This window comes from Neolamprologus brichardi, chromosome 10 (genome assembly GCF_056152115.1).
Source record: "Neolamprologus brichardi isolate AB-2024 chromosome 10, ASM5615211v1, whole genome shotgun sequence".
NCBI classification, from domain to species: domain Eukaryota; kingdom Metazoa; phylum Chordata; class Actinopteri; order Cichliformes; family Cichlidae; genus Neolamprologus; species Neolamprologus brichardi.
The window spans coordinates 16,687,321-16,701,028 of NC_142113.1; the positions used below are offsets into that span (position 1 = coordinate 16,687,321).

At 40.1% G+C, this 13,708-nt stretch overlaps 1 protein-coding gene across 1 annotated transcript; it reads right to left on the minus strand.

Moving 5' to 3' along the window:
* Positions 1 to 890: 890 nt before the first annotated feature.
* Positions 891 to 12,704, minus strand: slc43a2b (solute carrier family 43 member 2b). Its single transcript, XM_006800049.3, has 14 exons — positions 12,655 to 12,704; positions 11,481 to 11,796; positions 8,944 to 9,238; positions 8,743 to 8,798; positions 8,491 to 8,567; positions 6,378 to 6,470; positions 5,904 to 6,037; positions 5,592 to 5,788; positions 5,359 to 5,502; positions 3,538 to 3,670; positions 3,240 to 3,372; positions 2,704 to 2,777; positions 2,462 to 2,585; positions 891 to 2,385 (listed from the first exon to the last, which is right to left on the minus strand). The coding sequence occupies exons 2-14, from the start codon at positions 11,638 to 11,640 to the stop codon at positions 2,224 to 2,226; spliced, it is 1,782 nt and encodes a 593-aa protein (XP_006800112.1). The 5' UTR covers positions 11,641 to 11,796; positions 12,655 to 12,704; the 3' UTR covers positions 891 to 2,223.
* Between the last annotated feature and the right edge of the window lie 1,004 nt (positions 12,705 to 13,708).

Consider the following 13,708-nt stretch of genomic DNA (forward strand, 5'->3'; position numbering starts at 1 on the left):
ATCTATCTATCTATCTATCTATCTATCTATCTATCTATCTATCTATCTATCTATCTATCTATCTATCTATCTATCTGGGAGTCAAACGCCTTTTTTACACCGAGTTCCCAGATGTGAGTGACGTGCAGGTGACGAGAGGAGCTGAGGTGTCAAGTGACAACCATCTGCTAGAGTGTAGTATCAGGTGGCAGAGCAGCGTGCTGCCAGGCCTGGTTAAGGGAAACATTTAGTGAGAGTATGCTGGGAACATCTGGTGAGAAAACTGCTCAGAACTCCTCTCAGTAAGATGTGAAAATTATTCAGTGTTTGGAAATGTTTGAGCACTTTTCTGCACAAAGGCTTATTTAAAACATTAAATTATGTCAGCTGCTTTGTGGAACTGTATCTATGTTTTGATTTGGTTTAAATATTTAAGATAGTCTATTTACTTTTAAATCTTGGGCTGTATATCCAAATTTAATACAACATAACTGTAATTAAGGGTTTATAAGGACTATGAGCTGAAATCTACCCAGCCTTCTTCTTCTGGTGCTGGCTCCAGTGCAGGAATATGCTCCTAATGCTGACCCCTGCTGGCTGGTTGCAGAACAATCAAAAACCAATCTCCAACCAGTCTCAATAAATATTTTCTGGAATAGCAATTGATTGCAAGGCTGTACGTTTAATGAAAGGTGCTGATGAAAGTACTTCATCAGATGACTTTCATCTTGCATTTAAAGTTCCACAAACCAACCAACCAAACAAATTGCCTCAGAAAAAAAATCTCAAAATTGACCACAGTGGTCATTTAATTTCTCATCCTTAATGTGGATGGAACAGATTTCAAGGTAGAAAAGAACACTTTTGCAACTTGATGAGAATTATATGCAGACACTGAGTGCAGTCTGATAAAAAGTGAAAAAAGCAAGAGTCTTTATTAACCTCGGCAGAGTTTTTCATATTAAACAAACTTGCACAACAAAACATCCCTACATCATGACAGGAGGAGCTCTATGCCAACAGCACAGTATACAATTAGACACAGAAGTAGTTGTCAGCAGAGAGCAACTTAAATATGCCAAGAAATTTGAGTGTAAAATAAAATAAATAGAAATAAGAAGGCAGAAAAATTTAAGGCAAAGCAGAACTATTGCTGAAGAGATGAAGGGGAACTGTCAAACTGAGCTTTTTTTTGTGTGAAAGAAGGGTAAAAGTGCTGTATTTCTCTCAAGAGTAGGCGGACAGACTGGACCAAATACTGACTTTAAGGTAAGGCATCTGAACTGTAAGTAATTTACTCGTTTTTTTATTTGTATTGACATCGATGTGTAAATGGTAATGTGAAAAGCTGTTTTCACTTATATGTGTGATGAACCTTCAGTTAGATTCGACATCGAAATGCACCCTAAATTTAAATTATAAATAGAAAAACTAAAGTCAAAGAGTAAAATAAATAGTCTACAAACACACCACAGAGTGGCTCATGTCCTAATGGATTACAACCTTCAAAATACTGACATTCATCAATACTACACGATGCGCTAAGCTACAGTTGTACTGTAATCAGATGTTAGCTTTAAGAAAAAAGGAATCCACCTCTGTAATTACTGTCCTGACTGTCTTTACTACTCGCTTGAGAAACATCAGCAAAAAGGCTCTTCTCCCCTTTCTGTTTCTCCTTAACAGCACTGAATCAAAATCTACTGTACAGCAAAAATCCAGCAGGTGAACAGAAAGGTGGTACTTTGCTGATTTTAAGTCAAAGTATGACAAAAACAAAAGAAAAGAAAAACAGATTCTGATTTTCTGAATGACATGTGGGCTTCACAGAGGAAGAATCATCTTTTTTATGGTCGTGGGAGAAATACTGAAAGCAGTCTTAGGAGTGAGCTGCACTAGCGTGCGGCTCATTGGGGAGGGGATACAAAAAGATGTCAGAGGAGGATTTGGGGGAATACAGAGGCTGTTGCCTCTTTCCTTTCATAGTCTTTTCTCTCTCTTGTTCTTCTTTTCGCCCTCTGTGTTTATACCCTTAGGTTTATTTATCTTTGTAGCATTTGGAAAATGGGCATATAAGTCCGTTGGTTTGTGTAATGTATAGAGAAGTACAAAAACATTATGTTTCATTGTGATATTTAACATTTCAGTTTTCCTTTTACAACCAGCTTCTTGTGTTCACGTGATTGCCCATGTTTCTCAAAATCTTCTTCATCCCTTCTTTTGTTTTCCTATGTTTGCTTTTCTCTAGACAAAGGCCTCTGGGATTTCAGAGCCGTTGATTTTGATGTAGATCTTAGCATTGTCATCCTTCAGCTGCTGCTCTTTGTAGAGAGTCCGTCGGTACCAGATCAGGTAGAGAGGCAGCAAGAAGCCCAGCATGCTTAGTACAAGGAGTCCAACATTGACCTGGAGCACAGTACAAGAATTAGCCACGCCCGAGGGCCTAATCTCTGATTGTGTTCATGTGTATGCATATCCATACCCAGAGTGGATCTCCACCCAGTGGTCCCATCATAGCCAAAAACAGTGGCTGCTGCAGCAGAGCAAACACAGCACTGACCAGAGACTGCATCCCTGTTAGACTTCCAAACAGTGACGAGGGATACCTGAGGACACACGAGACACGGGAGGTATCTTTAGCGTCTTAGTGTGAAGCTGCATCCACATATAGAACACTAAGATAATATATGTGTGTGTGTGTGTGTATGCATGTGTGAGACTTACACAGCAGCATAAAGGCCACCAACAGCAGAGTGGATGAATCCTCTCACAACCGTGTGTAAGACAAATGACACAATCTAGGGGAAGATAAAAGTATAAGAAATTATTATTCATTATCATTTCAGAAGATCATCTTATCTATTTATTCTTACTTAGCTAACAGCTAAGACTGGTTAATCTTAGCTGTTAGCTAGTCTTAGTTATTAACACTTAGCTAACAACTAAGTATGGCTAATCTTGGCTAGCTGGTCTCAGCTATTAAAAATCAAATTAGCAGCTATGAAATAGCTGCTAATTTGATTTTATCATTCTTAAATAAAGCCAGGATAACTTTTCCATCTATTTCTAGAATTTCTGCTAAGCTAAGCAAAACAGTAAAAGTGTTTTGTTTTCACTTTGTTTTGCAAGAAAGTAAACATAAACACCTAAAAGTCTAACTGTACTGTGCAGTGTAGTATAAACTGCAGTCAACGGAGATTGCAATTTACATCTAGTGTTAAGTGTGAAAAATGATGGTAAACTCAAGCCGGACTACTCACCTGCAGGGGGAGATTAGGCACTAAGCACGTAATCCCAAATCCAACCAAAAGCAAGTTTGTGAGCAAGAATGCTCGCAGTGCATTGGTCACCTTCTGAATCTTTCTGTCTCTGCGCTTGGTCTTTGTTTCTCCTCTTCAGGTTTGAAACAGAAAGAAGGAGAGGTCATTTTTCAGTCACTGATGTCACAATAACCTTTTTTTTTTGGCTATATTAATCACATTCTGTGTCTAGAAATGTTGAGAATTTAACAAAGTGGGTTTGTCCTGCATTGCAAAGGATTACTAATATTTGACATACTTGTTTAAGGGTTCCTTGTCTTCCTGTCCGTCATCACAGTCCTTCAGCTTCCAGTCCATAATCTGACCAATCACAGGGGTGGTCATCAGGCAAAGTAGCTGCAGCACCCCAAAGATGGAAGAGTACAAACTCACTGAAAAAGAGATCAGGGTGAGCATACAATATAAAAGGATAAGGAGAAAGTTTAAAATACAGTGACAGTGTTTGAAAGAATATACCTATACTGACTTGGTTAATAGGACAGTATAGTTAATATTTAGCACCTAGTATTAGTGCTATATCGAGTGGAACAATGGTTGATGCAGGGGAAATGTCAATTAAAAAAAAAAAGTCAATAAAATGTTATTATTAGGAGGGGGTAAGGTTGTGTGGGTTATTTCTATGGGCTAAGGGAGTAATGATCAGTGTTGGGGAGTAACGGAATACATGTACCGCCGTTACGTATTTAAAATACAAAATATGAGTAACTGTATTCCGTTACAGTTACTGTTTAAAAGGGTGGTATTTAGAATACAGTTACTTTGTTGAAATAAATGGATTACACGGTGGTACTTCCCTGTTTCATATTGTCACGGGTCAGGACTGTTTGGGTTTTGTTTGACAGCTACGTTCTGTTGTTCCAGGCGGCAGCGTTATGGTTGCCATGGTTACAAGGTGACGCTCTCTCTCTGTGTGTTTCCTGGGTGAGAGAGCGCCTTTTTGTTGTTGTTGTGCTAAGCTAATAGGCAGAATGCTACAGGTATAGCTCTAAAGAATGTAGCATCATAGGCAGTGTAGTCCGTGCTGCAGGGAGAATGGACTGAATGGACTGGACATTACCCTTTATGTGTCTGTGAGCGAGGGAGGGAGAAAAAGGAAAAGTACGAGCTGTCATCGAGCAAAAACGGGAGCTGGAAGAGTGCCTGACGAGCCCAGTTGTAAGTAAGCTATTAAGACTCCACAGTACATCGTGTTCGTGTTTTCCTCCAAAAACAATAAGTTCCGTTGGAGCAGCCTTTCAACGCCTCTCTCTGTCTCTCGCAAGCAAAGTTGACCCAGACAACAAAGTAAAGCTATTTTTCGGCTAAGAGCCTGACACAGAACCCACCGTATTAGCCAGAGGTCCCTTTACTACGGTTCGGAGCCGCGGACCTTCAGTAACAGTAATAAATCACAGCAATAGTACATTCACGTAGTTGTAAACAGCATGATAATATATTAAGTAATCCAAAGTATTCAGAATACGTTACTCTCATTGAGTAACGTAACGGAATACGTTACAGAATACATTTTGGGGCATGTATTCTGTAATCTGTAATGGAATACATTTTAAAAGTAACCTTCCCAACACTGGTAATGATACACGGAAACTGCATCACGTGAAACTGCTCATGTGGTGTGCACCCTTTGCTGCTAACGGGCAAAGTTAGTTAATAAGTACAGTAAATGGTCATTCCGTGCAGATTAAAGCAGAATGAAAGATCAAAACAATAGCCAAGGTCAACTGATGAAATAAAATAACTAGCTATTAAAAAAGGTGCTATTCAATGCTGTGAATAGTACTATTCACAGCATTGAATAGTACTAATCACTGCTGTGATGCGTTTCTAAATTGTAAGCGTTTTCACCTTGAAATGTAACAGTCGAATGATTTAGTAATCTACTGATACAGAAGACTTCTTATCTTACCAACTTCCATTCGTTCCACTGAAAATCCAATTAAAACAAGTAAGCCAAACTGCTTTCAAGTCATGATTCATATTTGTTGAGAAAGAAACAGCAAAAGCATTCATGTTTATGTATGCGTGCAAACTTCAAGCAAAGAAAAGTCAACAAACTGACCTGTGTTGAGGTCTCCATCGGTGAGTGACTCCAGGACGCTGTTCATGGCTCCCATGTAGAACAAAAGACGAAGCTGAGTCATAGACATGGTCACTAGACTGAGCAGGAAAACTGGAGTGATGATAGTTTTAAGGAATGACTGGGCTGCAGAGGAGAAACGAAGAAGGGTAAATTCAGTGGATTTAAGTAAAAAGTGCATACATGGGTTCAGCTTGATAATACTGCAGTCTTACATTCTTCTTGTGGCTTGCACTCCATTTCCAGGTCCATGGTAGAGAGACAAAGATTGTTTCCATCTTTGGTAGTCAGCTCCTTTTGCTTTGTGTTGGTGCCCACGCTCAGACGACGGCCCACTGTGGTCACTTGCTTGTAGAACTGCTGACCTGTGATTTTATGGTCGAAGCCAAGCCAGCTGAACTTGATCTTCACACTGAGGAAGCAAAGGATGAGAGAGAGATTAGAAGACTGGATAACAAGAATGGGAGTAGAGGGGATTATGTTAAGGGTAACAGAGAATTTAATCAATTTGCATGTGTGTTACTAACGTGTAGTCCATATCTTCTGGGCCTGGGAATGGTTCCAGTGGCCAGTTGAAGAAGCAGTTCGTGAAGACCAGTCCTGCACAGGCAGCCCACACCACCAGAATGGTGATGAATGGTACGCCAAAGTCATAGATCACCTGTGTCCAAAACAAGGGCCAATAAATACAAAGTACAGTGCAAAAAAAGACATAGAGAAGACAGTTATATTCACAGTTCTTGGACTAAACCTGTCTGGGAATTCTAAGTTCTCACATGATTCTTATGGTGCACTTTGTTAATTGGGTTAGACAAAATCAAAGTCCTGTACTAATTGGCAGGAAAACCCACTCCTTGCGTTTAACCCATCCTGAGAATTAGAACCAGTTCTCCTAATACTTCTGATAATCCATTTGTGGACCAGTTCTAGATTTTGGCAAGTGCCTTGATTGCCAAGATTAAGGTGCCAGGAGAAAATACGTAGCCTTCAGTGTTTGTTACCTTGACGCCGGGAAAAGTGACAGCAGAGGATGCGTAGGAGCCGATCATCAGGGCGATGAAGGTTGAACGGAGGTCCCCAAACATGTTTGGTAGCTAAAAGAAAAACGAATGAAGAAACAGGGAAAGAGGCCATGAGCTTTACAGTGTTTGTGTTCTCTAGATTTTTGCTTTAGATTGCACAGCAACTGAGATTAGATATATTCAGTTATCTAAAGGAAAAAATGGGGAGGTCAACTGTTGTGCAGCTGCACTTAGTTTAGTTTGGGAGGGGGTGGAGGTAGGGGGTGTGGGCGCAGATTGGGGCACTATGAGGCTGGTACCTACTGACAATGGGGTCACAGTTTACAGTAAGACCCAATTAGTAAGCAGACTTGGCACCACGGCGCGAACATCAGAGAAAACAAAAATGCAACAGAGTGACATGAAACCAGCCCACCTCGGTGTATGTAAATATAAAACAGCATCACATAACACACACAGCTGTCCAACATATGACACTACTGATGAGTCCTTTACAGCTGAAACAATCGGACGGGTCGGCTGAGGCGAGGTGACATTTGAGGACATAAAGATGTCTTTAAAATACTTTTCTTTAAGAAGAAAAATGGATTTGGAAGCCAAAACGGGAGACAGCGGGTGACAACAAAACATCCGAATACAAAGGCATTCACAAGCTGTTCTGTTTTCAGGAGACTGAACAACAACAAGCTCATTCAATTACATAAGAGCGGGGAAAGCTAAGGAAGAGGTATGCGGTAGTGTTTGAGTGCTAAATTGAGAAGGCATGTGCACCCAGGATACCAGGATTTCCCAACACTTTAATCAGGAATAACTTGAAAACTCATCTCATTGAGTTTAAATGACTAAAGGTGCTGTGCACAAGCAACTGCTGGATGAAACCTAGAACGCGGAAGGTGAGCTGACATTGGCACTGAGCCAGTAGTGGCCACTGAGGGCAGCTGAGTGTTACCCAACATCCCTCAGCTGAGAATGAATGCTTTAAGGTCTGCGGAGAAGTCACGGACAAGCAGTCAAGGAACAGGTTGTGTCTAATGATTAACCCGACACTGAGGCTTTCTTGTAAATTGAGCTGCTGAGGAGATGAAGTGGAACTTGGTGTGAGGGAAACACATCTTTTTATGCACCACCTCTGGAGACTGACAGTAAAGGGAACAAACAATTTTTTAAATCAAGGTTTTACTATAACACTGATATGAATGGCCATGGCAGCAAGTAATGAGAGATACGACAAATACAACAGGACAAATAAAGGATGTAACAGCAAGAGCTAGTGCTGGTATAGAATCGGGATGTTTCACTGGGAGATTTAGTGGAGCAGAGGCCCTCTCCAGTGAACAGCATCACCATGGTAGAGAACTGGACTCCCATGTGAGTCACTGCAGGCTGAACTGATGTCAAGGCCAGAGAAGAAGCGGGGTGGATAATTGCAGGACAAGAATGCAAATAAATGATGATCTTTAGACTGTTTATCTCGGCTTTTGTATCCTTGCCTGTAGGGCTGATTACATTTAAACTGTTTCAGGTATAAAGGCTTTTTCTTTGCTCCAAAGAATCTGTGAAATTTGATGAACTGCATCGAAGGATATGACTTCAGGAATTAGGCTCTTAACTGAAGTTTTAGACTTCCAAGAGTGATGCTGCTTGTTTTTTTTAAAGTGGGAATTTTTGTGTTTAGGGTCTGTGCAGCAAGTTCATTAAGTCTTTGCAAGAACAGAGAAAGACGAGAGGATAAGTAGGAGAAATTCTTGATTCCTCCTTCATGTCCTTTGTGAAGCACAATAATTATCCCTCTAATCAACTCCCTTACCTGCTATCTGACACTTGGCTGGGTAATCCCTAGGAACGTGTAGTTCAACATTAGAAAAAAGGCAAAGTTTAAAAAAAAAGAAAATTAAACAGGAGACAGGGCGGATCGTCAGACAAGAAGGGAGGGAGAAGGCGAGCAGGCAGGGAGCCAACAGGCTATTACAACAGAGCGAGTGAGACAAAGAGCTGTGTAGATAGAAACATACATCTGGACAAACATATTGCAGCAGGTGCAAGGACTCTATGGAACAAGGATAATAAAGCACACATCAGTTTGCACACTTACTGTGAGAGAGGTGAAGGTCATGCACATGCCCCCGAAGCCATTGAAAGTAAGAGCAATGAAGATAAGGACGGAGAGTTCTGCAAAAAAAAAAAAAAAAAAATTATATATATATATATATATATATATATATATATATATATATATATATATATATATATATATATATATATATATATATATATAAAAAGTCAAAATCCATACAGTGCTCCAAATGTTACAGTGCAAAAAAGACTTTTGTTCATATGAACTCACCATTTGGTTTGTAGGCTCCATAAGCAATGAGTAGGCAGGACAATCCAAAGCAGGTGCTGAAAATATATGATTGTGTCACACTTCTGATAACAAGCTAACTAAAGCTGTTTTTTTTAAAACTCTATTTATGACTACATGTGTATTTTTCTCCATATGTTACATCACAGTAAGTCTGGATAATTTCTTCCCTTCTTTGCTTACCTTCCCAGCAGTCTCAGTTTGCGAGGCCCATATTTATCCATGACAATCCCCAATGGCAGCGTGATGGCTGAGAGGAGGAAGGAGCCCACTGTGAAAGCCAAGTTCAGCATCTCATCCTGTTCTTTACAGATCAGCCAGCCGTTCATCTTCAGGGGCCCATCCATAGGGACCAGGGGCCTCATCTCGACACCGTCTCCCAAACCCACCACACCAGCCTCACTTTCATAGTCATAAGTGTACTCATCAGACGCCTGTGCTGAATGAGACTGGGACAGATTGTAGTTGGAGCTGTTCCCTAAGGACCCAGATAAAAGTTGGTAGAATATAAGAAGTTTTATAGGAATTATGCAAGTGGAAGATATTCAATAAGTTTGGATGTTTCAGGCTGACTTAATGTGCCCTTTTCACTTAGAAGGTTTTTTTTATAATGCTGCAAAAAAACAAACACCACCCAACTAAGATGCAATGTTGTGGATAATCAGGATTTTTTTTAGGTTCTCTTCTGTGGCTGAAGAATATAGTTTACTTATATCTCTAATACATCAATACATACCAATAAAATGTGCACAGCCAGTTAGATTAATTGTGAACCTCAGCATAAAATAAAAAAGTGCCCCTAAAGATTATAATATGGAATGCAATTTGGATTTTATTGCTACTTTGGAATGATATGAACAAAACGTGATAAGCTAGCACTTGCAATAAACTTCACATCATTATCAGGACCTGCAAGGAGATAATGTGAACAAGTGCAAAAGTCCAGAAGACGTCCAGGTGATGAAGTGAGGGGAGCTGCAGCTTTGGACCTTCTTAGCATTAGCTTTCCAGATCACGCTCTTCCAGTGCTATCAGCCACCAGTTATCTCTGGGAGGAAAACGTGTGTGTGTGGCATCCCAACGTGACACTGTGACACACTTCATGACCAAGTGCCAAAGTCTTGCCCAAGAAGACAGATCAGCATCTCATACCCTTTGAATCACTGGGACACAATGCTGATGGGAGCAGCTGAATGGCAAACTATATTGCTGAACGTGCAGTTAATACCCAACACTGTGTCCCTGTAGCATGTATAGCAAAATGTTTGACTGGGAATCCTGGTGCAAAATGACTTACAAAGGCTAGAAAAGGCATTAAGATGTTGGCACCAAGCTAACGCTGAAACCTGCACTAACACTGCACACAAAACGAGAAAAGGCAGCTTATAAATGCATCGATATCTTTTGCTTTATTTCATTTGAAGTGATCTGGTATTTCATAATTAAAATTCATAAAATGTTTATTACGAAACACAAAGCACAAAGTGCAGTCTATATATTTTAAATGCCAAATATGTGCTTCTTGTGCCGGTCTATGCTGGACCATTATCTTTCCATTTCGCCATTCTCTTTTTTACTGTTTCCTGGTTTGATTTCTACTGCTCATCACTTTAGCTATCTCACCCTCACTGCCCTTTGTCACTGAACTTTAAACTCACTTATTACCAGCTATAAATGCTTCCTGCTGATTCCTCAATCACGTCACATGTTTGAAAAAAGCTGAGCTGGTGCTTGCTGCTGTTCTCCTTTTTTTTTCTTCTCTTATGTCATCAGAACAAGATAAGATGACTGTGGCAGTTCTCCAGGAAGTTATTGCTCAACTTTTACTTGACTGGTGAGTGTGCTCAGCTTCACGGCTAAAACATTTGCACTACCCTATAAAATGTTGTTCCTTTGCAGGTAAATAGAAATAAAAATAAGTTTTTATTGCTGAATGTTAATATTAGCCACTGGTGCAGAGGTGAGTAAAACATCCTCCTGCATGTTATAAATGCTCCAGGACTTAGTGTGGATACTAACGTGTTTACCTCTTTCAGGCCATGGGACGCCACACAGTATCACCTGGGGTCCTCCTTTACGTTCCCCTTGTTTATTCTCTTTTAAAAGACCACACCGGGGTCACTTAGGCTGAGTGCATCAATCTAACCTTTGTTCTTAACGACACAAAGTACCTGGTGTAACTTTTGTCATAGTGTGGGACTCTTGAGATAAAGAGAACAAGCTTTAAACAATACAGACTCAGGTAAAAGAATCAGCCGATCAGTCCATCATTGGTCTATCAGTTGACTCTCAACAAGTCTACTGCTCCATAAAACCTTTTATACTTTCACTTTAGACCAACAGTCCTACCTGTTACACTGCTCTTTATTTCATTTGCCTGCTCAGATTTAATTTCCCGAGTCCTTAAAACAGGTTATGACACTTGTACAGAAAAACCCCTCATTCTCCCTAAAGAATGGAAGAGGCCAGAACACAGTAGTGTCGTATTAAATCTGTTGAATAAAACCTGCTCCTAACTTAAGATCACCATTGCTGTCTATCACTTAATCCTTATTTTATTGGGATATTTCAGCGTACAAAAAGAAAAAGTGCTTTCCAAAAACTAAGTCAAAAAACCAATTGTCTTTTCTTTCTTTCTTTCTTTCTTTCTTTCTTTCTTTCTTTCCAAGGCATCGTCATAACTATTTTGGTAATTATAAAACACAAGAGTTTCGACTTACCATCCTCGCTGCAAAGGTACGAGTAGAAGCCCTCTGACTTGAGCATGATGAGGAGCGATCCCCATCCCAGCAGCACAGCGGAGAAGAGCAGATTCTCAATGATAGCAGTCACTGCCATCCACCAGCGCCTGGCAAATGCTGTGGCCAGGGTTGGAGCCATGGTTGATTGGAAAAAAAAGTTAAAGACAGAAGCAAAAAGCAAGAGGAGAGAGATTTAGGGGACAAAGAAAGAGAGAGGGAGAAAGAAGATGTAGCTGGAAGTGCAGAAAGAACCTCCCTGACTGACGCTCAGGATGAAGGATCACAGCTCACTTATCTGTGAAGAGAAAAGAGCAAGAGGAGGGGGGGAGGTCTTACAGTTAGCCTATCACTGTGACAGACAGATAGAAAGGCTCACTTCTTTTTATAGGATTACAAGATCAATCACTTAACTTTGAACCCAGCAGAGGAAGGCTGGCTGCACTGCATGGAAATCTGTGCTGTTTGTTTGTGGCACTTTTCTGATTAATTTAAAGTGTCTGTGTTAGTTAGATACAGAGAAGACGCTAAGCTCTACACCAACTAACATTAAGTGGTGAATGATTAACTTTTGTCATTGTAGGAAGATTATGACATCATGAGACAAAGACCTTGCATTACATTACAGGCCCTTATAATACATGCACCCATAGTGGACTTTCTGCTGATTTCTGGAAAAAGCAAACTGGTCTAAACTGGACATGCACAGAAAATGGGATTCTCTCACTGCCCATGGCCCCTCATGCCCATCCAACCGCAGCTTTTCTCTGCAATTAGTGTGGCACATCCACAGCCAGACAAACAATAAACAAATCAACGGGAACAGCCAGGCTTTCTCTCTGTCACACACACACACACACACACACACACACACACACACACACACACACACACTGTCTGTTCAGCTAGTAGAATAAAAGTAGTTGCAGAGCTGCAGAGTTAGTTGTACGCCTCAATAAAAATGACCAAATCAAACGAGAATACACTCCTGGAAATCATTTAATTGTAGGAGCTGATGTTGTTGAATGCTTCATTTAATTAAAAAAAAAAATGAAATCACTTTCCCACTCCTGTTTCAGTCATCCACTCTCTATAGCACACTTCAAAGCAAATTACAGATCTGCTTTGACATGTTCACTGAGTCTTAATTTCTTACCACTGCGGCTCAGAGCTGCTCCTTCCAGCTTCAAAGTGATGCCTTCTGGTAGGCTTTGAGTAACCTGGTTTCTGTGAAAATCCACTTTTATATACCAGCGTCGCCCGCACATAGCGCCCCCTATGGACATTGCCATGCAGTATGTCTGGACTCCAACCAGCCTTTATTTTGTTGACACTTTTATCACCAGATAGTTATATAATTTAATAATTGTGGGTCTAAAGCCATTATTTTACTTTAATTAAATGTGGTGAACTATGAAGAAAAAATAAAAAAAAAACCTGTGTCTAATTAAACAGATTTTACAGGTAATGACAGGAAATATGACGGCTGTCTGTATCAGTTGATAAAGAATAAGAGCAGACTTCCCCTATTTCAGTATTTACGCCACCTGTTTACTTATGTTAATCTGAGAAATTAGAGTACAGAGAACATCAAAGAAGAATCCTGCGTTGAAGTCTTTGTTAAAATTCAGCAACAGTAAAAGTTAAAGTCTTAAATCTTTAAAGTTGATTTAACTAAAGCTTCAGCATAACCGACCAAAACCCTCTTGAGCAACTCTTGTATTGAGTGTTTTTGTACACATAAGACTTTAAATGAGCTGCAGTTTTTATTTCCTGTAAGTATTTGCCCCTTCTTAATTTTTATTATTGGTTTTGTTTCTTAGTTGAATTCTAAGCACACTGTTAAATGAAAAAACTGATCTGGTTAAAGCAACTTAACACACGTTTACACCGAAATGTCAGAGTTATATCAGCAAACTTGTTTTTCAGGTTGGACACTTGAGTTTGTCCCCCTGCAGTGGACTGTGATTCAGCTCTAATCAATTGGCCACTCAATGATTCAGTGACCACTGTGACCATATCTGCATAAACACTGATGTGCTGCTTTGTGTTGTTACAGTCTTCAGTATCTCACACTGAGAGCACTCTTTTAACCTTTCAACAGCAAAACAGTTAAACTAATGGGATCTCTCATCTCTAATTTTCAGCTCTAATCAGTCTGTTTGAATATCAGCAGGCCCATCACAAGGTGCAGGTACCCAGCCTTACTT

Excerpts from the sequence above, each read along its gene's own strand:
- slc43a2b (XM_006800049.3), bottom strand. The coding sequence starts at position 11,640 with ATGGCTCCAACCCTGGCCACAGCATTTGCCAGGCGCTGGTGGATGGCA. Across the intron at positions 8,799-8,943 it reads AAACTGAGACTGCTGGGAAG|CACCTGCTTTGGATTGTCCT; the intron begins GTAAGCAAAGAA and ends ATATATTTTCAG. Across the intron at positions 3,373-3,537 it reads GACAAGGAACCCTTAAACAA|AGGAGAAACAAAGACCAAGC; the intron begins GTATGTCAAATA and ends TCAAACCTGAAG.